This window comes from Dama dama, chromosome 23, assembly GCF_033118175.1.
Source record: "Dama dama isolate Ldn47 chromosome 23, ASM3311817v1, whole genome shotgun sequence".
NCBI lineage: Eukaryota > Metazoa > Chordata > Mammalia > Artiodactyla > Cervidae > Dama > Dama dama.
The window spans coordinates 66,808,990-66,834,116 of NC_083703.1; the positions used below are offsets into that span (position 1 = coordinate 66,808,990).

The 25,127-nt window shown below is 46.0% G+C and overlaps 1 protein-coding gene across 1 annotated transcript in view; it reads left to right on the forward strand.

Annotated features, from left to right (window-relative positions):
- The window catches only part of CTNNBL1 (catenin beta like 1), a 160,490-nt gene that overhangs the window by 129,675 nt on the left and 5,688 nt on the right, over window positions 1–25,127 (forward strand). Inside the window, exons 12-15 of the mRNA XM_061127255.1 lie at window positions 2,391–2,488; window positions 4,182–4,262; window positions 18,569–18,706; window positions 18,947–19,019. Of these exons, the coding sequence (XP_060983238.1) occupies window positions 2,391–2,488; window positions 4,182–4,262; window positions 18,569–18,706; window positions 18,947–19,019 (390 nt within the window). The remainder of the gene's footprint in view (window positions 1–2,390; window positions 2,489–4,181; window positions 4,263–18,568; window positions 18,707–18,946; window positions 19,020–25,127) is intronic.

The following is a 25,127-nucleotide window of genomic DNA, read 5'->3' on the forward strand; positions in this document are numbered from 1 at the left end:
AAGGACCATTTTGTAACTGATGAGTATATTGCCGATGCAGAGGTGCTCTTACTCTGAACTTGGAATAGGCACTGTGTCCAAAAGGTGAAAGCTATACAAAGGCATTTGAAAAATACCCAGAATTTAAGAGTGGTTTGTTTGTCTGGTTCTCCTCACCTCCCACCACTACCACCAAAAATTTGCACTGAAAACCTGCCTTCTTCCCATTTATTCAGCACGTATTTCTGAAACACCTGTTATGTGCCAGGCATTGTTGTGGGGCCAGGGATATATCAATGAACAAAGCAGACTAAAATCCCTTCCTTCAAGGAGCTCATATTCTAGTTGAAGGGCTGCAGTAAAAAAACAAACTGCACAGCATGTTAGAAGATAATGCATGCTGAAGAGAAAAATAAAAGCAGATAAGACTTGGAAATAGGCAGCATTGGGGCTTTTCGTTTTTAAATAGGGTGGTCAAAGAAAAGCCTCATTGAGAAGAGGACAGTTTGAGTAGGACTGGATCTGAGGACTGAGCCATGCAGATATTCTGGTGAGGAGTATCTCAGGCAGGGAAAACAGTAAGCACAGAGGCCCCAGGACAGGAGTATGTCTGACATTAGAAAACAGCATTCAGTCTGAGTGAGTTGGGGCCAGTAGTAGAGGGTTTACACAGAGCAATGATAGAGTGTGACTTTGTTTTAACTGATCGTTCTATGGAGATCAAGGCGAAGGGGGCAAGGGTGGACGCAGAGTCCCACAAGCAGGCTGTTGTTGAGTATTCCCAGCAAGAGATGATGGTGCTGTGCACCAGAGTTATGAAGGGGTGAGGGGGGAAGCAGTAAGAAGAGATGGAATTCTGGATGTAATTTGAAGGTACAGCTGACAAGGTTTCTGTGGGACGTGTGAGAAAGAGGAGAATCAAGGGTATCACCGCTGTTTCACTTGAGAAGCTGGAGAGCATGGTTGCCATTAACTCAGTGGATAAGACTGTGGGCACAGGTCTAAGGAGAAAGGTCAGGAGCTTGGTTTTGGACATGTTCAGTTTAAAGGACCTGTTAGACAACCAAGTGGAGAGAGCAGGTAGACAGATGAATGCATGAACCTGCGTTCAGAGAACAGAACTGACCTGTAGAGTTTGGGAGTAGTCAGCACGTAAGTGGCGCAGTGGTAAAGAATCCAACTGCCAACACAAGAGACATAAGGGAGGCGGGCTCAACCCTGAGTCAGGAAGATCCCCTGGAGTAGGAAGTGGCAATCCACTCCAGTATTATTGCCTAGGAAAATCCCATGGACAGAGGAGCCTGGCAGGCTATAGTTTGTGGGGTCACAGGAAGTCGGACACAGCTGGGCACACACGCATGCAACTGGTCTTTAAAGCTATGGGACTAGATGGGATGCCCAGGAACGTGAATGTAGCTGGAAGAAGGTGAATAACTCTCGCACTAGGAGATTGGGGAAATGAAGTAGTGAGGAATGCTTCTGATATAAGTGATGGAAAAAACCAAATACAAAATTGTATCTGTGCTACCATAAGAATTCTTCCTTGTGACTTTACTAATCAGATGACTTTTTGAGAACTCAAAGTAACTTTGGCATATGAACGTGTTCTTCGCTCAGTTTTCAAAACAGAATATGTTGCCCACACTGTAGGTATTTTATTTAAAAATAAACGTTTCTCTGCCATCTCCTTTTCAAGGTCATTATTCTTGATTTTTAAAAACTATTTTTAAAGAAAAGAACCTCTTAACAGCTGAAGCCTATAATATACCCTTCAATCACCTTCTTCTGCCCTGGCTAGAATAATAGTATCTCATAATAGAAGCCCATAGGTTATATGAACTGAAAAAAAAGCAGTTATCATTTTGAAGTACTTACTATCCAGCTGTCTTTAAACAGGTAAGGATTATACCTGCACCAGAATATAAGTGATAGCTCTGGGACCCCATCATATTTCTGATTTAATTCTGGGATATTTGCTTGGGAAAGTTTTAAGATAATTTGAGAATATGATAGAACGTGTCTTATTTGTTCATTGCGTGCTGCCCTCATGGTTAGTATTCATACACTGTTCACAGGTTATTTCTGTAAATGGGGGGGATTAGTTTGAGGTTCTGTTGTGGACAATAGAACTCAATTAATTCCAGGCAGAACAGAAATTCTAACTTAGTTTTGATTCAGTTGCTCAAGTTGTCCTTGGGGATGTAATCCCCTTTGAATATATTTCTTGTGCTGTCTGTGAAAATCAGTTTAGTTTTCCATTGACACAGTTTAGGTTCTTGTCTTATTAATCAATAGCAGCAGTCAGGGAAGGCCTACTTATTCCTCCTTCAATAGAACCAGATCAGGCTTGAAGAGAGGTAATAATTACTGCTCTGATCACAGCATGTTCTCTTTTCTCCTTCCCAACCCAGAGCATGTCTGTTCGATCCTCGCTTCCCTCCTGCGGAACCTGAGAGGGCAGCAGCGGACCCGGCTTCTGAATAAATTCACTGAAAATGACAGTGAGAAGGTAGGCCCTTGGTGGACTGTAAGATGGGGCAGGACCCAACGGAAGAAAAGGACTGTCTCCCCAGTGTCATCTGACGAGTGCTGGGTAGAGTGATCCTGCCCCAAAATGTCTTCTCCAGCATCTGGGCCCCACTGCTCTGGGTCTCAGAGGGTTTTCTGGCTGTCCTGCCTCTCATTTCCAAATGCAATTTCCCCAACCCCAAATATTTTGAAACCATTTCTGTACGCACTAATGTACCATTACGGATCATTAGGACGAGGAGGAAAAGACTAAGTCAGTGCTTTAAAAATTCGTAACATGCAGTGAAACCATTTGCTCCCATATAAGTAATAGAAATAAATGCAACTGTTGTCTGAAAAAAAAAAAAAAGGCCATCAGGTTAGGACAGAGAACATCTTAGCAGTCGTGTCACCCTGTGACATCATCTAATGTCTATGTGTTAGTTTCCTCATCTTTAAAATTAGGATTGCTCTCTATCTTCCCTGCCTACCTTATCAGGTTTTTCTAATGTTTAAGGAAATAGTGGATACGAGAATACTTTGTGAACTGAAACCTGTAAGATTTCAGGGTCTTCCTTGTTAACCAGGGAAGGTGCGGGCACAGTCTCCTGTCTGATGCCATGTTGAAGCAACATCTATTATTAATACCAGCCCATGGGTAAACAGGCTTCCCAGGTGGCTCAGTGATAAAGAATTCACCTGCCAATACAGGAGACACAAGAGATGCTGTTTCAGTCCCTGGGCAGGAAGATCCCCTGGAGGAGGAAATGGCAACCCACTCCAGTATTCTTGCCAGGAGAATCCCATGTACAGAGGAGCCTGGTGGGCTATAGACCATGGGGTCGCAAAGAGTTGGACACAGCTAAGTGACGGAGTGCTCGCACGTGCACATGGACACATACACACAAACACACACACACACTCGCACGCACACACACAGCACACACTGGGTAAATTCCAGGGTTACCAACAACCGTGGTGGTGCCAACCCAGTAAAAAGAGGTCAGAAGTCTAGGCTAGCTTCACAGTCTTCCTTCAACCTCTTGGAAGTCTAAGGGGAAAAAAAACAGAAACTTTTTCAAACCTACTGAGTGTTCCTTGGGCATATTTGAAGCGACTTTTGTGAAGTTTGAAACTGGTTTTTAGGTTACTGCCAAGCAAAAGTCAGGGCTTTTTTTAAGTTGCTGAAGGAGTTTTTCTTGCACTCTGTTCTCACTCAAAAGCAACTAAAGAGATTTTACTCAGACCTTTTTAAAAAAAAGATCAGCTCTGGGGCAGAATCCGAACATGAAAGGTTTCAGTTTGAAAAAGAGAAGTTTCGGTAAAGTTCTGAGTGAATATCAAGTATGTAACTTCAAGCTCCTCTTCTTTGCAAGAAGGGACTTGAATTTTTATTGACTTATTTGTTTTTAACAGCTTGAATTCAGGGGAGTCCTAGGAGGGCTGGGAACACATGATGTCCTTTGGTAATGGACCTGTGTTCAGTATCCATGCTAAGCGTTTGCTTTATTCTGCCCCAGCTGTTTGATCCATTGCTGATGTGTTCAAGGCAAAGCTCTGATCCAGAGTGAGAAGCGGGAGAGGGGCTCTCCCTTTGTGGGGAGCGACAGTGAGATGAATAGGAGCTCCGCTGTTCTCCTGACCTGGTATTCTCTTCCCTTCTCACTCACGCCTGTGAAATACCTCTCTTTCAGGTTGACAGGCTGATGGAATTGCATTTTAAGTATCTGGATGCAGTGCAGGTGGCCGACAAGAAGATTGAAGGGGAAAAGCACGTATGTATCCCTGCCTGTCTCTTGCCAGCTCTTCTTGACTTGCACTCCATTTGGGTCCCTTGTGCACCCATATCTCCCCACTGGACAGGCCAGGACAAAGGTGCCGTCTGCCCTTGTGTGCCAACTAGCATGTCATCCTGAGCAGGGGATGGTCTGCCAGCGATTATAGCTGCTCTTCTAACAAGAGTGAAGTCCCTGAAGAGGGTGGGTGTGTACGGTCAAGCCAGGGCTGACCTGGGAGCCTGGGTGGTTGCACAGGTACCCCTGACAAGAGCTCCTCCTTGAAAACCTGACCACGGCACAGTGCTGTGACTTGGTACCCCACTGGGAGAGTGTGTCTTGGCACACACACTTGCTGGCTTCAGTAGTCATAGGGAGGCATTGGAAGGAAACCAGGAGGTCATTGAATCCAGTTCCTGCATTTGCAGATGGGACCTGGACACCTAGAGAAGGGAACTCAGAGCTCTGCAGCCCGGCCCGCATACCGGGTCACAGTGACTGAGCCGCACCCAGCCGCGGTGGTTGCTGGGAGAGATGAAACCTGCTAGCTGTCTTTCTTGCGGGGCCGGACTTACCTCGGATGTTACGCCACCTCCTGTATTTTCACCTCCTTCTATTTTGTTCTCTTCCGTCTCTGGCCTCGGTAGCTTTCTCTTCTGTCTCCTGAATCAGGGCAGGTTTTCGTATCTATTGGTTAACATCCGATTTGCATTCTCTTCCCTATAAGACATTCCTCTGTCTTTGGTCAGGTTACAAAATGATCCTTTTCTTGCTCTTTTCAGAGTTGTTTTCTTTGTGATCTCGGTTTGCTGTATCACTCTCTTTTTTCACTCTTCTTGCCTAAAGACACACTTGAGGCTTTGGAGCCTTCCTGGTGGGAGAGCGCGCCTCCGCAGCCCTCCCTTCTGTGTTGTTGGGGCAAGCCAGCCGTGAGGCAGAGCTGTGTGCATTGGGAATCACACAAGCATCTTCCCTCCAGCTGTGCCTCAGGCCAGGGTGAGCGACTAGAGCTTGGGGAACACAGTGACCTTGTTGTCTGTGTCCTTCTTAGCTACCCATTCCCTTTCACAAAATACACCTTCATTTATAAGTAGCAGAAGACAGTAACCATGTGTATCATTCTTGTGGTTTCCTTGTGCTTTCTAGACCTGGTGAGTCCTCAGATGTTTGTTGATTGATTGGATTGATTGCCTGGGCCTGTCTTCTTTTATATGATGAGACTACTACAAGATAAGTGGCAGAGACTCTGAATTCTGAGTCTGGACTTCAGATACCAGCATATTCTACACACAGTCCTTTCATTCCACGCACATCACCCCCTCTATTTTATTCTTGGCTTAAACTTTCCTCTTCCATCATTTCTTCCCTTTATAGCAGCTTGTACATGGTCGATACTTAGTGATTGTTAAAATGCCAGAGTAATGTATTCTTTTTCTTAGACTGAACAGTAATTAGAAACAGATTGAACTTTCCGTAGAATTTTGTAGGGAGACAGCCTCAGGACAACTAGAACCCCAGCTCTGATGGCTTCCCCCAAGTTATCTGCTGAAGGAGATTTTCAGGGCTGGTAGCAGGAACACCTGGGAGTGCGGGGACTGGGATTTGCATGCAGGCACCTGCCTCACAATCACCGCTTGCCACACCTTGTCACCACGCCTCATGTAGCTCAGGTTCTTAGCTATAACGTGGCCTCAGCAATGGGGTCTCTCAAGTTAATGTTTTCATTAACATTAATGAAATGTTAACTTGATGTTTTCCCTCAGGTTCAGGTGAACGTACTTTGGTAATTCTGCCATTTTTTGAAAATGGAATAAATGAAAAGCACAATAAGAGGTTGATCAGCTGCTGTCTTCTGTATAGAAGAGCTGCAGCCTAGTGGAAAGGTGAGCACGAGGCATAGGGAGCCAGATAAGCCTGGATTTGAACTTGAGCTCTGCTGCTTCCTAGCTCTGAGACCTTGGGCAAATGACTTCCCCCAGCTTTTTTTTTCCGGAGGGCGGGGGGGTGCTGAGCTGTGTCTTCATTGCTGCGCACAGGCTAGTTGTGGTGAGCTGGGGCTACTCCTCATTGCAGTGTGAGGCCTTCTCACTGTAGCGGCTTCTCTTGTTGCAGAGCTCGGACTCAAGAGGCTTAGTTGCTCTGCAGCATGTGGGATCTTCCCGAACCAGGGTTCAAACCCATGTCCCCTATGTTGGCAGGCAGCTTCTTAACTACTGGACGTACAGGGAAGTCCCCTCTCTGAGCCTTGATGTTCTCATCTGTAAAATGGATGCAACACCTCCCTTTCAGTGCTATTAGAAGACCAAGCATAAAGTGTCAGTACCTTGCTCAGCACTTAGCTGCTGCTGTTACTAGGTTTTCCTAGCTTCCTTTAAAATTCCTGGGTAACTCTTAAGTCAGGCCACCCTGTTCCTAAGAGCATCCTCCTTCCCAGATAACCCAGAAGGAGCTGTCCTAGCAGACCAGAGCATTGGCCCCATCAGGTGCTTTGTCTGAGGCGAAGCTGGAATAAGCTTTGGTTTTTGCTTGTTGTTATTTTTTCTTTTTTTTTTTTTTTTTGAGGGGGTATTGTTTTGTTTTTTAAGAGAGACCAGAGTAAGCTGTTGGGCATCAGGGAGCAGCTTGCATGGAGCTGTTCAGAAACTTGGCTTGCTTCCCACAAGATTATCTATTATCAGCATTGAAGAGGGTATGAAATTGATTAGCCCTGACGGAGAGTAATGGCTGCAGCCATTCTCCCCAGCATTCCCAGTGCTTCTGTGTGCCACAGGCGCGGGGCCCTGCCATTCCCTGACAAACATCTGTCTCCTTGATGCCAAGGCCGTTCAGCCGGCACTGGCAAACATTCCAAGGCTATTAGTGCTCAGCAGCCTCGGTGTTGCTCAGAGAGTCAGGGCGGGCTGGGGGGTGAGAGGTGCGTTTGTGAGCGGCGCGCTCTGCCAGCACTCAGGCTCCTCCTGCCAGATGAAGCTGCCTCCCAGTTATAAAGGGACTTGGAACAAACAACCTCTCTCCTGTCTCTCCTTCATGCAGTCTTCTCCCGTAAGTCACAAGCTGTTCATTGCCTCTTTCCACCCTACTCCCTTTAAACTTGAATGTCCTACACCTACTGAGAATTCAGCAAATATTTGTTGACCCGAATTGAATCCTTGTTTCTCTTGATAACGTTGACTATCAGATCTGTAAGGAATAAATATCTCATACGTTGTGCCAGGCCTGCAACAAAAACACCTTAAATAAATTGACCAAGAGAAGGGGGATCAGGTATTGACAGTCTGAGTGTCTCAGAGCCACCGCTGTCCCTGGAGACTTCAGGCTGCCATGGGCACCGTGCAGACGTGCACTGGTTTCCCGTTGACCAAGATTCACCAAAAAGAATCCCATCATGTGGCACGTGTTTCTTAGGCATGTGCTTTGTGCAGGCACTATAAGCTTGACACCAGCTTGGGGTGAGCACAGGTTCAAGTGTCGAGGGAAGGGGCCCAGGGAGCACTGCTACTGCTGCTGAGGGCTGGACGAATCCAGGGCGCAGGGGGAGCCATCTGCACCCCGAGTCACCCTGAACAGTTTTGTGGATGAGGCAGAAGAGGAGCTGCACCTCCAAAGGGGACATACAGGGCATTTCCAGGAACAGGAGCAAAGCAGAGGCACTGGGAAGCCAGGTTAAGTTTGGGGGCAACTGTTAAATTATATTCCGAACAAAAGATGGGGGAGCGTGGACTTTAGAGCCAGGCTGCTTCGGGTTCTCTGACTGCCGACACACAGCCTCACTTCTCCAGCTTTCTTTTCTTCCTTTCTGGTGTTCTGTTCTTTGAGGTGCACATCTCAACCTGTGGGTGTGTGAGGAATTACACATTTCAGAATTCGGTGACATAGATATCACACACCTGAAAGCTGCTTTCACAGGTCCTGGCATGGAGAGTTGCGAGAGAACCTTCCCTTTTTTCTCTGTGAGGACTGTTTCTACCACCAGCCCTCTGCATACACGTATTTTATTCCTTCCCTTGTGCTGCATGGTTTTGTGGGATCTCAGACCCACCCCCCCACCCCCCCACTTCTCCTCCTTCCTCTCCTGCTGCTGTGCCTTAACTTTCTGTCTCATAGTCTTTGCTTCTCCCTCTGTCCTGCCTCTTCTCAAGCTGGTGCCTCCTTCCACCTTCAGGTCTCAGCCTAAATGTCAGCCCCTCAGAGAGCTTTTCGGTGACCCCCCACGTGTGAAGCAGCGCCCCCCAACTGCTTCTTCCTGACCTGTAATTACTTTATACATTTGTTTACTCTGTCTCTCTGCAACTCTCATCCCTCTTGTTCATCATGTTCTTAGGACCTACTTAGTGATTAGCATGCGGTAAATGAAAGACATTTAAATGAGTTAAAATTAATATTTATCCATGGGTATCAAGAAGATAAAAGAGTCCTGAGTTTCCTACATTATATCTAAACTCTCATTGTTAACCCTAATTTGTATTTTCTCTGAATAGCCCCATCGTCAAAAACATGTTTTCTACAACTGTGTACATTCTGTGGAATACCTGTAGCTATATTAAAAACCTATTATTTAGAAGCGTCTGCAGGACAAACTGATAATTGTATTACATACAGACTCAGTTCCAGTCGCATTACTGCAAGAATCTGTTAACTAGCAAAGACTTCCACGTCTTGGGCAGCTGTCCACTGCTTTCTCATGTTATATTCAGTGTCCATGAGACTCCAGGGCCACAAAGTATCTGAACATACCCTGGAGCTTCCTGGTTAACAAGATTTGACCTGAACTTTTAAAGGGCATGTAATTCTTGAGACTCTTGGAGTGAGCAGCAGTTCTCTGTGGTCTGTAAATACCCAGGGTGCTTGTCTCAGCAGATTTCACCTGACTCCCCAAGCAACAAGAAGCCCAGAAAATACCAAGGTCCCTGTTGTTGGGCAGATGTCCTGACTTCTCGTGGGTTTCTTCCGGCTTCTGCTGATTCAATGTACAGAGATGCCAGGCTTCTGCAAGTCAGAAATAAGAGATAATTATTTAGGTACTGGCAGGGATTTCAAAAGAGGGAGGAAAGAACCTTGGAGAGAGGTTTTCCTTTTTTTTAGTTCCTGGGAAAATTATTCTCAGCAGGTTTATTCAATAAAGCCTTCTTGCCACATACTTTGCACCGTAATGACTTACAAATTGCATGCTAATTTTGCCACAGTTAAATCATCCCAGGCTTTATCCTGGAAAGAGAAAGACGGACTTCTTGTAATGAAACAGTATCCACAGAACTTGATGGCCGAGACAGACTTTGACGATTTCCTTAGCATTTGACACTCACTTATAGATTTGTACAGAGGAGGTAAAGTGCAGGAACAGATGAGTGGGGTCCATGACCATAAAGCACACCTACCAAGCTGTGTAGACAGTGGAAGTGTGAGACTGCAGTCAGGTCATCTGGTAACTGTGCTGGAAGCTCCTGGGCAAGCCAGAAAAAAAGGGAATCCTGCTGAGAGCTTCTCTCAGCTGTTCCTTGAACAGTGGTTCCCAGACTTCTCAGTCTGTGAATTTGGCAGACCACAGTTTACAGCACACTGTAGAAGCCAGAGCTAGTGGGGAAGGGGATGTGGTAGTGCTTTCCCCTCCCTCCTGCTTCCCTCTTTCCTAGAGGCAGGTTTAGCCAAATGCTCACTCCCCTCTCTCTCCTCCCTCCCTTCTTGCCCCCTTCCCAATCACAATCATCCTTTCTACCATTAGAGGAGAAGTTGGGGGACTTGAGTCCTGGCCCACCTCCTCTGCCTCTTCCCTTGCAGTGTGGCCTTGAGCACTCTTTTAAAGATTTTTTTTTTTTTTTAATGTGGACCATTTTTAAAGTCTTTATTGAGTTTGTTACAGTGTTGTTTCTGTTTTATGTGTTGGTTTTTTTGGCCCTGAGGCCTGTGGGATCCTAGCACCCTGACCAGGGATTGAACCCATACCCCCTGCATTGGAAAGTGGAGTCTTAACCACAGGACCGCCAGGGAAGTCCCTGGCCCTGAGCACTCTGTTTTGCTTTTCTCATCCTCTCTGTCCTCCTCTCAGTGGGCTCACAGTCTCTCCCACAGCACTTCACAGAAGCCCTGGTTTTCTCAAGGCTGGCTTGGGAGAGGTGTGTGTATGCTCAGTCGTGTCCAGCTCTTTGCAACCACATGGACTGTAGCCCACCAGGCTCCTCTGTCCATGGGATTTTCCAGGCAAGAATACTGGAGCAGGTTGCCACTTCCTGTTCCAGGGGATCTTCCCAACCCAGGGATCAAACCCACACCTCTTTCATCTCCTGCATTGGCAGGCAGATTTTTTACCACAGAGCCACAAGGCTGGCTTATATGTTGTCAAAATTCAGTGAATGAGTAGTCTAGCCATCTGCTTGTTTGTTTTTAGTACATTTAGATGGTTGATGTGACGCCACCTGTGATGGAAGCGTCATGCTACCATAGAAGGAACATGAACCCTGGCATCATATAGCCCAGGTTTAAATCCCAGCTCTGCCACACACAAATTCCGTTCTTTTGGGAAGTGCCTTACCTGGTATGTATGTGTGTGTGTTTTAGTTTTTATGGTAGCTTTATTAGAGTGGCACATGCTCATGTGTTAAGTCTGGCCTAACACATAGTCTCTTTTCTCTTTGCAAACTCTGGCCTGATATCGTTGAATTCTTATCAGAACTGCTATCAGTTAGCTGTAAATTCTCAGGAAAAAAATCCCTTTCACTAATTCTCCAGCCTGTTTCCCCTGCTGAAAAAGACTTGCAGTCCCTCGTCTCCTTCTCTCACAGTTGCCCTGTTTCAGAAGCTCTTGGAAGAAGATTTTGTTTGGCTGTTGTTTGTGCCTCCTCCTTCTCCACTTACCTGCCTCTCCCTTTACTCTGGAAGAAAAGGGGAAATTGGCCTTTTCTCAGTGGCGGGGCAGTTCCTGCCCATGACTACACATAGTTAGCAGTGACCCCCACTAGGTTTCTGAGCCATGTCCCCGCTTATTAAGGAAAGAGGGATTCCTATTGGCTTCATAGCAGCTTCTTTTATGACTGTCTCCTTCCATCAGAGGGGCAGCTGGCCGCCTGTCAGGGGCAGATTAGAAGTGGCATCCACACGCTCATTTGGAGGCTTGCGACTTGCCTGCGGAGAGAGATAGAGGCACCTGGCAAGGTAGAGATTCGGTAGCACTCTGAAGACAGATTAACATTTAAAGTGAGGATGTGGCCGGGGGAGGGGGAACGCACACACAGCCCTGCAGAAATGGCACCTTGATGCCACACGTACCACCTTCTTGTGTGTGTCTTTGGAGATGAATCTGTTTGTTTTAGCAGCCCCCAAACAGGCTTATGCTGCCCTGAATTGCAATCGGTTCTAGTTAACGCACTAGTCACTGAATAACCATCTATTCAGCCCTCTCTTATGGAAGGAATGAACAAAATAAAACCTCTCGGATTGTCTTTTTTTGTTTTTTTAACTCTCCTGAATTACACGTGGAATTTGCTAGTCTAGCTAGAGATCCCTCCTCGTTTGTTTGTTTTTTTTAAGTTTCTTCAATTTATAAGAAAAAAACAAAAGAGCTAAATGACCTTACATTTAAAGCTGGTCGTTTGCAGTGGTTCCCAGATACTGCATGAAGAAAAACCCCATCTATTTGCTCATAGGCTAATACTGGAAAAGGTCTGTAAAACAAAGATGTTTTGAACTAGGGAAGTGATCACAGGCTTGGAGCCAGACTCATGTGGGTTTTTATCCTGTCTCCAACACTTGCTCAGCTCTGAGCTTTGTGACCTTTGGAGAATTCTCCTCTTTAAGCCTCAGTTTCTTATTTGAAAGTGGAAAGAGTTATGGTTCTTATTACCTCTTGGGGTTTAAGGAAAAGCGAGAAGTTCAAGAAAGTGCTTAGCACAGTGCCTGATACACAGTGAGGACCCAGGAAATTTTGCTGCTGTTATTATTCCATTTTTCCCACCCATCCTTCCCCACCCGCCATATTTATTTATTTGACTGTATCAGGTCTTAGTTGCAGTACATGGGATCTTTGTTGCATCATTCAGAATCTTTTACTGTGGTGCAGACTCTCTAGCTGTGACGCGGGCTTAGTTCCTCTGTAGCATGTGGGATCTTAGTTCCCTGACCAGGTATTGAACTCACGTCCCCTGCATTGCAAGATGGATTCTTAACCACTGGACCACCAGAGAAGTCCCCTGCCCTTCCTTTGTCAGAGTGAAAGGACTAACAGGAAAAGGTCTTAGACTCGGAAATCATATCCCACTAAAGTCTCTAAGCAAAACTCAGTAACAGTTATTTGATGTCTATCTCAGTTTTTCCACCTGTGAAATCTGAAAATGGTATTTCCTGTGCACACACAACACCGGGCATATACAGCAAGTGAGGTTAATGCAGGTCCTCTGCTCTGAAAAGTAAAAAATGCCATATGTGGATGTTGAGTTGTCATTGCTTCACGGAGAAGACGGTCACCTGCCCTCTTCTCAAAGGTGAGAGTTGAATGCATTAGCTTGTGGAAGACATCCTTTAAATCTTAACTCTCCTGTGCTATTTCAAATGCATTTCAACGTGTATATAGATTTTCACTTGGAAATTTTGCAAAGTACAATATCTTTACCATACTTAAGGAGGCTACTGGTTTGCGGGAATTTCTCTTTAGTCCCTATTAATCATATTCCCATTTTAAGAGCATTCGATTTACACACTCATATTGTTTTAAAATAGCCTCTCTAATGTAACAGCAAATCCAAGGCTTGTCTCTTCCAGGGAAGTTACTTTATTGATGACAGGATAAGCTAATTGTCAGTGCTCACCACTTGCTGTTGAAGTGACGTCTATTGGAGGCATGTCTCCCAGTGGCTCTTCTTGCTGCCTCGGAGCACTGTCTGTCGTCAGCTCCAGTCTCTCAATGTACCCATATGTGGGCAAAAACCCATTGCTTCTGGCTATTAAGGTGCTTCATTCCTAGATTTGCCACAGATTATCAAAGCTAAAAGGCACCTTCAAGAAGATCAAATCAGGAAAGACAAAAGTCAGCCCTCTGCACTCCCCAGCCTGAGAACAGCGCCAGTAGATTTCAGTGTTCTTCCCTCACTAAGCTCCAACTTGGCTTCACAATACTTTTCCAATATGGTTCTCTATAGCCATTATAGTGGATTAGAGTTGGCACTCAGGAACCTTATTTCCCTTCCCTGATCCAGTTCAGGCTTCTGGTTTCCAAGCAAAGAAGTCAAGGCCAAAAAAATATAAATGACTTGCCCACAGACCCTAGTAAGTTAGAGTTGAGATCTGATCCTGTTTGCTTAGTTCTTTCAGATGTCTAACTCTTTTCCGTCACACTCAGAAATCCAAAGAACTGTATCAGTTCCTTATCACAAAATCAGGTTGTTATGTAGTATCTTAGAAACCAAGAAAAGGAGCCAAAAATTCATTAATTCATTTATAAAAAGTTGGCTCTGTTCACACATAGTAAGACAGGCGTGGATAATAAAGGTGACATACCATCTACTTCTTTTTTAAAAAGTCCAGAACTCAAGAAAATGTGCCTTAAGTAACTGTTAGCCAAACTTCCTTGTTTTCCATCAGAATAATACATAATCACCTTGCTTTTTTTTTTTTTTTTTACTTTCCCTTTAAACATGGAGTACACACTTGTGCTCACCTTCCCTGAATCCACTCAGCAGTAAATATTCCATGCCACAGAGTTGTAACAGGCTAGATTAGGTGCTATCCTGACAGCAGTCACCTTCTCTCCGTGCTGGTTTCTTGATGCTTCTAAAACTGTCAGGGCAGAAACTCCATCTTCGAAGCCAATCTCTGTTTCATCTTTGTGCGTGTTCAGTGCAGTTATGGTGATGCCTCTCCTGGAGATGAACTGCAATCCTGTCTCAGATCTGCATTTGAAAATTTCACTTTCAAATCATGCGGCCTCGTGTCTAAAAGTAGAATGTCAAAGTGAACGTTGTCAGAGTCTTGAAGTTCTGGGGAAGGAGGAAAAAATAGGGTTTGGCAGTGCTCTCTTGGGTCCATCCTTTCCACATGACAACATTTGGGGAAACTGGAAGGTACAGTACGTCTGGTTAAAAGAGGATCAGATTGTGGGGAAGAGTGTGAAAAAGGAAAAACTACCGGGGCACTTCTGACGTAATTGGAGAAATTTAATTTTGCTAAGCTCTGTTCTTAAGCCATTCTACTACTCTAATTTAGTATCTTCCTTTGTTCTCCAAACAGCTCTAAAATCTGTCATGCCTCCGCAGACATGGTAGCATGAAGAGAGCACAGACTTGGATTTGAGTCCCCCGTCCTCCTTCCCACTAACCTTAGGGAGGTCTGGCCTGAGTCAGTTTCCTCATTGGAAATGGGGGCGATGATCCCTATTGTTGTCATTGTTCAGCCACTAAGTCATTTCCAACTCTTTGCATACTGATGGACTGCAGCATGCCAGGCTCCTCTATCTCCCAGAGTTTGCTCAGAGCCATGTCCATTGAGTTAGTGATGCTATCTCACCATCTCATTCACAGTGTTTGTGGGAAGTAATGGAGTCAGTGTAGGTAAAGCGCTTGGCACTACACTAAGCCCTCAACAAACACAAGCTACTCCTGCAAGGCGGGTAGATGGTGGTGGCAATGGTTACTATTCAGACTGCCTCACACAATGTCTGGAATTTAGTAATCAATCAAAAACTATGATGTGCCGGTAGCTAGGATCTAATAAGCAAAGAAACACTCCCTTCTTTCTCTGTTAGTGACAGTGGTATCCCACTGTTGTTCTCTTCCACCCTAGCCAAGCTGACCCACGCTATTGTTGTTCCCTCTGCTTAGAATGTGTTTTCCAGCTTGTCATACTTCTTCAGAATCCAGCTCAAATGTTACATTTCCCTGGAACTCTCCTCATAACCCAAAGAAAACAAACTTAGCCTCTCCTTCTGGCACTCAGTACAGTGTGCAAGGTCCTAGAAGTTTGTTCATATCTGTTAACCTCATTGGACTTTAATCTCCTTGATTCTGTAGACTGTCTTATTTATCTTTGCTGCCCCCAGCACATCATTGTAATAGCTGGTCCATAGTTAGTGTTCAGGAACACTGAACTAGTATTCTTTACCAGTGGATGAATGAATATGTTTCTCCCCAAGTTCCCAGGTTTGCACTGAGGGACTGGTCTCTCTTCTCTCCCCTCTCCACCCCACTTCTCTTCTCCATCTGCTCTACTTCTCGTATAGGCTGACACTGTACAACCCCCGAGCTGTGCACTCTGCCTGCCTCTCAGCACTTGAAGCCGACGTGTCCATCAGACAGGTGTTCGCACGTCCTCATCCACTTGCCTGCACGGCATGGTCCGCCGCCGCCGCTCATCCTGTCTCACTTCTCTGGCCGACAGATTCACAAATGCTTTTCAAGAGTCTGCTTTGCAGAAAGTACTATGCAAGGTGCTTTGTAGGGTACAAGTTTTTAAATATCTCAGGGACAATTTTATAAGGAATATCACATTTTAGACTTTAAATATATTATTGATAGAGATTGGGGTATGGGGAGAGTACCAACATTACAAGTAAATGTGAGGGGGCCAGAAAAGGGAGGGCAGGCCTGTTTATGCTGTGTGTGTGGGGTCGGGGGAAGGCCAATGAGCAGAAAGTATGAACAGCATAATGCATTTTGCATAAGGCTTCAGGGCACAAAACTGCCTTCACTTTATTCTTTTTAATATTTATTTCTCTGGCTGTACCACGTCCTAGTTGCAGCACATGGCATCTTTAGTTGCGGCATGCAAATTCTTAGTTGCCATGTGTGGGATCTAATTCCCTGGCCAGGGATCAAATCTGGGCCCCCTGCCTTGGGAACACAGAGTCATAGCCACTGGACCACCAGGGGAGTCCCTGCCTTCATCCTTAAGTCACTTGTCCTACTGCGTCTGCCAATCAGAAGCCTTGACTCCTTATCCAAAAGTCACTTCTTCCCAGTGTTTTGTGACCAACCCTGATTAGCACCCACCACTTGTAATTACTTTAAACTTGTGGATGCACTGTATCCCTTTACTGTTGGATCATTTTCTGTGTTGCTGTGGTCCTTCCCACTCAGACTGGCAGCTCCTTGGTGACTAAGACCAGCACATCCCCTTACCTTCATTCTCACTCCTTTTCTGCCTTAACTCAGTGCTTGGAGCGGTGTTCTTGCCACATGGCAGTTAAGCAGGGTCCAGATCTGATACTCCACTTCATGTTATTCATTTCCACCTCAGAGATGAGTCTGACAGGATTCCTGTCCCTGGGGAGTCCATATTCGAGTAACTGGTAATTATGTAATTATGAACAACTTACTTAACCTCTGTGTGCCTTGGATTCTAATTTGTACAATGGGATTAATATCCCTCCCCTGCTTGCTTTAAATTTGGTAATAAGGACCATATATATAATAACGCTTTAAACTCCACTGCATTATAGAAATGTGAAGTATTAGCCGCAAATGCTTTTTGCATGAGTGGAAGTCAAAGAGTAATTTTCCTTCCTGTGCCCCCAGCTGTTGAACACTTAGGAGTTCTGGAGCAGGAAGTTATGATTATGAACAAATGAGAAACTAAAGAGGCCCTTCTATTTTTAAACTCCTTGGACATCAGTCCGATGCTCCGTGACTACCTCGTGACCATTAACACTATCACCAGATTACTGAGGAATTTGCTACTACACAAAGCTCTGAATCAGTGGTGGTGCTTTACCGGGCAGCACCGGGCCTGGCAAACCTAGAGCCTTCTTTTGCCTCACAGACAGAGGCATTTAGGAACGAGATGAAAAGTAGCTACAGGCAGGCCCCCTGGGCAAATAAAGAAGCGCGTTATCTGCGTCTAAATAGTCTCTGAAGGATGCTGGTTGGGGATTGATGACCACCGTGGTAAGTCCTTCAAGTTTGGGAGAGTGGAAAGCAGGGTCCCCAGGGCTTCCATCAGTGACAGGAGCCTGAATTGTCAGAGGGAACCATGGCCATAAAACCACTGACAGAATTAAGAAATGGATTGTTGTCATCAGAAGCATGTATTCAAGCACCTGTCTTCTTAGACCAATCTGCTAGTCGTGCAGAACGAGTGCCTCACCCAGTTCTGACTCTGACAGCCTGAAGCAGTGTCTCTTTCCTCTCATTCACCGCGTGGATGTTTACTGAGCCAGGGATGTAAAGACAGAATTCAATCCCCAATTTCACAGAGCTCACAGCCCACCCTCATGAAATAGAGGGAGTTATAGAAACAGGGAACTGATAATAAGTGAAATCAGTGTGGATATGATGGGCCAGAAGACGGCGTGCCATGGAGTGACCTGCAAGCGTACTGTCAGGAATTTTGGAAAGGAGTTTTGTTATCCTTAAATGATCAGGGAAGGTTCTGTAGGAGAGGTTGCTTTATAGTGTTGGCATGAGAGATATCCCAGAACCCTTAGGAAGCAAGGCAGTAAAGGCCCTGAGATGGGAAGAACTGTCTTGGCAGAGGTGGTGACAATCCTCTGGATGAGGGGCTTTGGGGTGGAGTGGAATGAAAATATGCTGCAATGACTGTGATGGTAGTTACATAACTCTGACTACACACAAAACTGTTATGTTGTACACTTTAAATGGGTGAATACTATAGTACATCAATTGTATCTGGATAAAGCTAGGTTTGTTTTCTAAAGAATCCATTAGACAGGAACAGATATGGGGAGAGCAAGTCTGATAGATCTGGGGTTACAAAACTTTAGGAAAGAGACTCCCTAAAGAGGAAAGAGATTAGGTCTTTGACCTTGAGGAAGTATTGAACTAGTGGAATGAAGCGGAAAGGTTGGCATTTTGTATCTAACGAAATATAAGCCGAAAGGGACACATAGAATGGGTACCTGCGCCATCACGAGGGCACCAAAACGGAATTGTAGAGAAAGCGGACCTCTCCTCCCTAGGTTAATTTGATTTGGAAGAAAAAGAGTTAAGTCTATCTTGTAGAGAGGTTACTGATGGAGGTGGGAACCGAAGAGTAAAGAATGAGTAGAAGCAGATAAATAGATATATGTCCCCATCAGCTTATTTTTTCAGGTTGAATGTGTGGATGAGATCATTTTGGCGTTGAGTCATTGTATAGAGAAAAAAATGGACTTTAGTCTTGACTCCATGAGCCTCTAGTCCATTAACAATGAGAACATAAGATAACTTTAGAATAATGAGACAAGCAGGAGGCAAATGAAGGCAGAGTGGTTTTCTTTTGTTGTAGTTGTCATTACTATTCTTTTGTGAATCATGAGAGGACTAGAAACCTATTCTTTCCTCCTCCACTCACCATCTGACTTTTGTTCCCCAATGTTCATTCCTTTCTAGGACATGGTCCGGCGTGGAGAGATCATAGACAATGACATTGAGGATGAGTTTTACCTCCGGCGCTTGGACGCCGGGCTGTTTGTCCTCCAGCACATCTGCTACATCATGGCAGAGATCTGTAATGCCAACGTGCCCCAGGTAGGAGGGGCTTCCCTGGGTGGGCCCGACCATCCCTGCCTCCTTGCCTGCCACCGGCTTAGGGACTGTCTCTCAAAGAAGGAAGTGGATCACACACTCCTTGAATCCCCTTCACTCTACGTGGGCCCTCTTTCTCAGGGATGGGAGTGAGGTGAATACTTCCAAAGTGATGTCTTCTGATGTCTACCAAGACAAATGATGCCCTTTCTTTCTCTGTCCACTCTTCCTTTTCCTTATTAGATTCGCCAGAGGGTTCACCAGATCCTGAATATGCGTGGAAGCTCCATCAAAATCGTCAGGCACATCATCAAGGGTGAGTTGGATGTTGCTTGTGTCTGGGGCTCCAGGGAATTAATTAGATGATGCTTTCTTTCCATCTCTGTCTATATGCCTGGAATTTGGTGCAGCATTCTCTGCACTGCAGGCTTAAGTGTGTTGTCCAGTTCAGTCTGTGTCCAGATCATCCTGTCAGAATACCAAAGACTAACCTAGTTAATCTCTGCCTCTGATCCTCCAATTCTGGAATTTTAAAAACACAAACAAGAAGCACTAGGGATTGGAAATGTAAAAACATACACACACACACAAGAAACAAACAAAAAAAAATCCAGGTCCAAACTTCATGTAGTGAAAGGAAATTGCTTTCTTAGGGGGAAAAAAGGGAAACGAGCTAATAAGAACTACCTGGAATTAAGGCAGAAGGAAGTGAGTTTGAGGCAGGGTAGTGTCGGAGAAAAAGCATGCCTGCTTTCCAGTGCCAACTCTGCCCTCCCCCAGCTGTGTGAGCAAGATCTAGGAGAAATTTGGAAAAGTTCATGAGATGCTACATGACAGCATCCAGCCTAGTGGCCAGCACACAGGAAGTGCTCGGGTGAATTTCCTTCACGTTCCCCAGCGGGTCCCTCAAACACTGTTGCCTCTTTGGCTGGACCTGACTCAGCTGGAGCCGCTCCCAGGAGGCCTCTGGTTGGCGAGCACGCTCTCAGTCAGCTTTGCGATGCAGCGCCCGCCCTCAGACCACTTAGCGCAGACCAGCACAGATGGCAGCAGGGGGCCCATTCTGGTCGTTACTGATAACACCGGGAGTTCAGCTTCGTGGTGGACGGTACCGCAGGCACATCTTGTCTCTCTCTGACCCTCATTCTGCCCACTCCTTAGCTGAGGAATTAGGCTAGATTCACTTGAAGGGTGTGTGGATAAGTGGCTTATAACTCCCATTACAGGTGGGAGATGAAATGTGAAGATAAATGGTATAAAGTGAGGAGATGTTAAGAGCCCTGGGTTCTGGGATCTGGCTCCTGGAAGTGAATCCTGACCCTGATGTTTACGGTGCTACCTCAGGCAAGATATCCAGTTGCTCAGAGACCTCCTAGAATAGCTAAAAGGATTAAATGAGATGATATATGGAAAGTATCTCCAGTTCATAAGTTCTTGGTAAATGCAAGCTGAGTATTTGCTGTTTGCTTGGTAAATGGTATTGTCAGTATTATGAAATGTGATGATAATTATCATCAGCAGTGTTACAAGTGAGGCACGGCTAATATCCCATGGGAAGCTGTGTGGGAGTAGGAACATTGAGCTGGGTTTTAGACATTCCAAAACAAAGGAACCGTGTGGGTGAAAACCTAGGACTGGAAGCCACATGATCATCACCGCCCTCCCCGGTGGGTGGGGGTGGTAAATCCTGTGCCCACTTTGCAGATGGAGCCTATGAGGCATTGGAATTTACTGCCTTCCCCCTGAGAAAGAGGAAAGGGGGAACCGTTCATGAACCTCACCCGGCGTCTCCCATAGTGGCCTCCTGGGCGCTCCCTGCTCCCCCTCAGTGTCACAGCCACATGAGTCACTCCTCCGGGTGTCACGCTGCCTCCTCCCTCAGGCGCAGCTGTGGTGATGTGCAAGCCCAGCCTCTAAAGGACGTTCATTTTCAATGCCCACGCGTTCAGTTAGAACTTTTTGTGACTATCAACTCCAAGGTCTTGCACTTAGGCTTCTCCCTGCACCGCCATCCGCATGATCGAAACAGTGATCTTCTGAGAAAGGAAGAGTGTTTTTAACACCTCATAGGGGGATGCTTTTCCTCCTGACATCCTAATATGTGTACCTGAGGTTATTCAGGATTTTCAGTTGTTGCGAGCCGGCCTCAGTGACCCTCAAAGCCCAGTTTATTCCCCAAGTGCCTGTTAAAGTGCTGGGCGAGTACTGGCTGCCGAGTACACATTTGTTGATTGGCCGGGTGAGCAGGTGAACAGCCTGGACAGATGCTGCGTTCATTCCCACCACTCTTGTTTCTCCCCACAAGTCACTTTCTTTCCCCCACTGTCCAGACTCTCAGATCCCTCCTTCCAGACCCAGGTTCGGCTCTTCAGCTCTCTCTCCAGCCCCCTTCACAGCCAGTCCCTTAGTAAATCTGCCATTGCTGCCTCCAGCCTTAATCCTGAATCAATCCATTTCTCTCCATCTGTTATTTCCCATCATAGCACCCTGTTTATTTCTTTCCTAGCCCTTATCACAGTCTGTAATTATTTTTATTTATGTCTCTGTTTACTTGTTCTCTGTGTCTCATGCATTAAAATGTAAGCTCCGTGACGCAGGCTTGATCCCTGTGTCTCCTCAGCACCTAGAGCAATGCCAGGCACATAGTGGACACCCAGGGACTATTTTAAATGTTGTTGAATTAAACCCTACCCTTGTGTGAATTTAAATTGGCAGATATTTACTGAGACTCCTCAGGACTCAGCACAGTGCTAATACTGTACTACTAAGGTGTCACACAGCTCCTGCCCTCATGGAGTTTTTAGTCTTTTGGGGCGACATGGTTTAGTCGCTAAGTCCTGTCTGACTCTCTGCAACCCCATGAACCATAGCCCGCCAGGCTCCTCTGTCCATGAGATTATCCAGGCGAGAATGCTGGAGTGGGTTAACATTTCCTTCTCTGGGGGTCTTCCCAACCCAGGGATCGAACCCACGTCTCCTGTTTGGTAGGCAAATTCTTTACCACTGAGTCAAACAAAATACATGCTTCAACAACTTCTCAGCCAGCGTTGCTGGGTGCCAGGCTCTGTATCCAGGACTAGAGAGACAGGGAAGAATCAGCAAGATCCCTGTCCTAAGGGTTCATGGTCTAGGGGGAGAAAAATTGGAAACTAATTATAATGTGATAAGTGCTGCATTGAAGTTGTGAACAGAGTGTTAAAGGAGTGATAAGAGGCAGTAATGGAGGCACAGGCCACACCCGGGAATCCCAGGGAAGAGAGAAAGGATGCTCTTGGGACTGGGAAGGGTGTCCAGTGGGGGACATACATCCCAGGCAGAGGGAGCAGAGGCCTGAGGCAGAACAGGACGTCAGTGGCCTTCATACGGAGTCTCCCTCATCAGGGGAGGTCTCTTAGGGATGCGGGAGGCTGGAGCATCGGGTGGGGTTGGGAGTGTTTCTGGACAAGGCTCTCGAGTTCTGTTGGGTGCAGTGAGTTTGGAGGGACAGGCAGTGCCTGCCACCTTTGTTGGCCAGTGGAGAGCAGACATTCTCATTCAGGCAGGAGAGGTGCTAGTTTGGACAACTGGAAGTCTTTATGAGGGAGGTGATATTTAAAGCCAGGGAATCAGATGCCACTGCCCAGATCAAAGATGTCCTCACAGGATGCTGACCACAAAAAAAAAAAAAAAAAAGCATTCTCTCCAGATGGAAGGCTAAGGTTATAATAAAGGGCTCACACTGGCCCCAGGAAGCCCTTCTGTCTGCGGTGTTGGGTGACAGAGCTATACCACGGTCCGCCTTTCCTCAGCCTGTGAATGTGGTCCAGCAAGCACCCTCCGGACAGTGCTGAGGTTGAGAAGGGGTGAGGCTACCACGGGACTGGGTGGGGGGCGATGGCTGGGCTTCTGCTTCAGGCCCACCTCTTAAAAGTCTTCGCTCCCTCCCCCAGCCTTCATTCCATCAAAATGCACAAAAAAACAAAGCCTCATAAAGAAAACCAGCTCATCAGTCTGTCCTCTTTGATTTTAATTTTGTTTTTCAGTTTGGGTTGCTTCCTTTTTTTTTTTTTTTTTTTATCATACTAATTAGATGCAAGCTTTTTTCTTTGATTTTATGGCCTACATATTTCCCAAGTTTTGCTGGCAGGATGACAGCTGATGGATCCCTTGGGGTCTCAGGAAAACGCTGATGAGGCAGGCCCAGCAGGGGACTCTTCCCATTTTATTTCTGTCCCCTTTCTCACAGTTTCACTCCCTCCTTTTGTACTGGGGGTGCCAAGAGAGCTAGGAATAATTGATGGCTCATTAAAGTCCCTCGGTCTGCAGGCTGCGTACTCGGTGCTCCTGAAGTCCAGCCTTTCCTGAACAGGTAGCCACTCTGGCCCGAGGCCTGTGGCACCCACCTGGGGGGCAGCGGTCTCCGTACTAGAGAAGGACTGCGTGCTTCACACAGGCAGTTGTCCTGACAGTTGTCCTGACTTTTATCTTCTGGTGCCTAGGCCGCGCGTGCCACAAAGAAGGGGCTCAGCTAATGCTTGCTGGGGATGCACTTCAGGCTTCTTTGTGTTGTTCCTGAAATTAGGGTCACAGTAGGTAGAGTGACGTCCACTGTGCCAAGGCTTTTAATGTATGTTCTCCGGTTCTCACAAGAGCCCTAAAAGCAGGATTACAATCTCCATTGTGCCCATAAGGAAGCCAAGACCTGCGGAGGTTAAGCAATGTTACCCAAGTTGCTCTTAATGCAGGAAAACTGGATCCAGACTCAATCGGTCTTTCCATCTGGCGGAAAGGAAAGCTCTAACTGGGCCAGTTGGCTGATACACTCCTCGAGCATTTCAAGAAAGAAAATTCAGGGCAGCCATCTTTTCAGAGCACCCAGTGGCATCACAGGGCCCTCAGTGGGCTCCCAAGGAGACCCTGTCCCCGGGGGATTCAGTCCCATTGCATGGGGAATAAATAACTGCTACACAAAGCAGACTGGAGTCAGTGCTAAGAGATGCAGTGGGAATCAAGAAAGCACAGTTAGTTCTGCTGGAGATGGAGAGAGAGCCTGAAGATCCAGAGAGGATGCAAGAAGAGGTGCTTGTTTTTGTTTTTTAAATGTGGTAAAACATGCACAGGAGTTACCATCTTAACCATTGCAGCCATCACCACCCCCTGTCCACAGAACTTACTTTCATTTCAGCAGAATTGAAAGGCTGTACCCATTAAACCCTTCACTCCCCATTCCCCACCCCCTCTAGCCTCTGGCAACCACCCTTGCACATTCTGTCCCCATGAAGTTGATAACTAAATAAGAACGTGGCTTCTCGAAACATGTGACACCTCACAGGTAGATGCGGGGTACATTGAGTGGTCCCCTTGTGGATATGGAATAGGACCTGTGACCTGGAAATACTTCTCAGTATAAAGAAGTATACTTCTTTATAAGTATTCTTCTTATGCCGGGGCTTACCATTGAATCCTCCAGTGAATCTCCTAAATGTTTCAGTCACTGGTGAAAGTTTGTTAGAAGACCTTATGGTGTTAGGCTGTTTGGCAGAGGAAAGCTTAGAGGATTACTGACTCAAAAAACTCTCACGGGTGGTGAAAAGACGGAGCCAAGACTTCAGAACGCTGTCAGAGGTTGGCTCCTGGCCCTTTGATTTGCTTGTGTTCCTTATGGCTTCAAGTCCTCTCTCAGAAGCTCCTAGACATGTGTTTCCATATTGATTTGGAGCGCTTGGTAACCTGAGCTTGGCCTCTGTGATTTGCAAGCTGCAGAAGCTGCTGGGATTTCTCTTTGATGACATGTTCGTGTGTGTGTGACTTCCACCAGACCTTGGCTGCTGGAGCCTCTAGTATTTAGGGAGGCAGGAAAGGATCCTGAAGAGGGGCCTCTTTAACCTCGGGCAGCTACGTGCCCTCCCCCTAAGCAGCTCCTGCATCTATAAGATGGAGATGGATAACCCGCCTCAAAAGTTTGCTGTGAGCAAGATCCTCTATGACGCACCTCCCAGAATATTGGAAATAAAAGCAAAAATAAACAAATGGGACCTAATTAAACTTAAAAGATTTTGCACAACAAAGGAAACTGTAAGCAAGGTGAAAAGACAGCCTTCAGAATGGGAGAAAATAATAGCAAATGAAGAAACAAAGGATTAATCTCAAAAATATACAAGCAACTCCTGCAGCTCAATTCCAGAAAAATAAATCACCCAATCAAAAAATGGGCCAAAGATCTAAACAGACATTTCTCCAAAGAAGACATACAGATAGCTAACAAACACATGAAAAGATGCTTAACATCACTCATTATCAGAGAAATACAAATCAAAACCTCAATGAGATACCATTACACGCCAGTCAAAATGGCTGCTATCCAAAAGTCTACAAGCAATAAATGCTGGAGAGGGTGTGGAGAAAAGGGAACCCTCTTACACTGTTGGTGGGAATGCAAACTAGT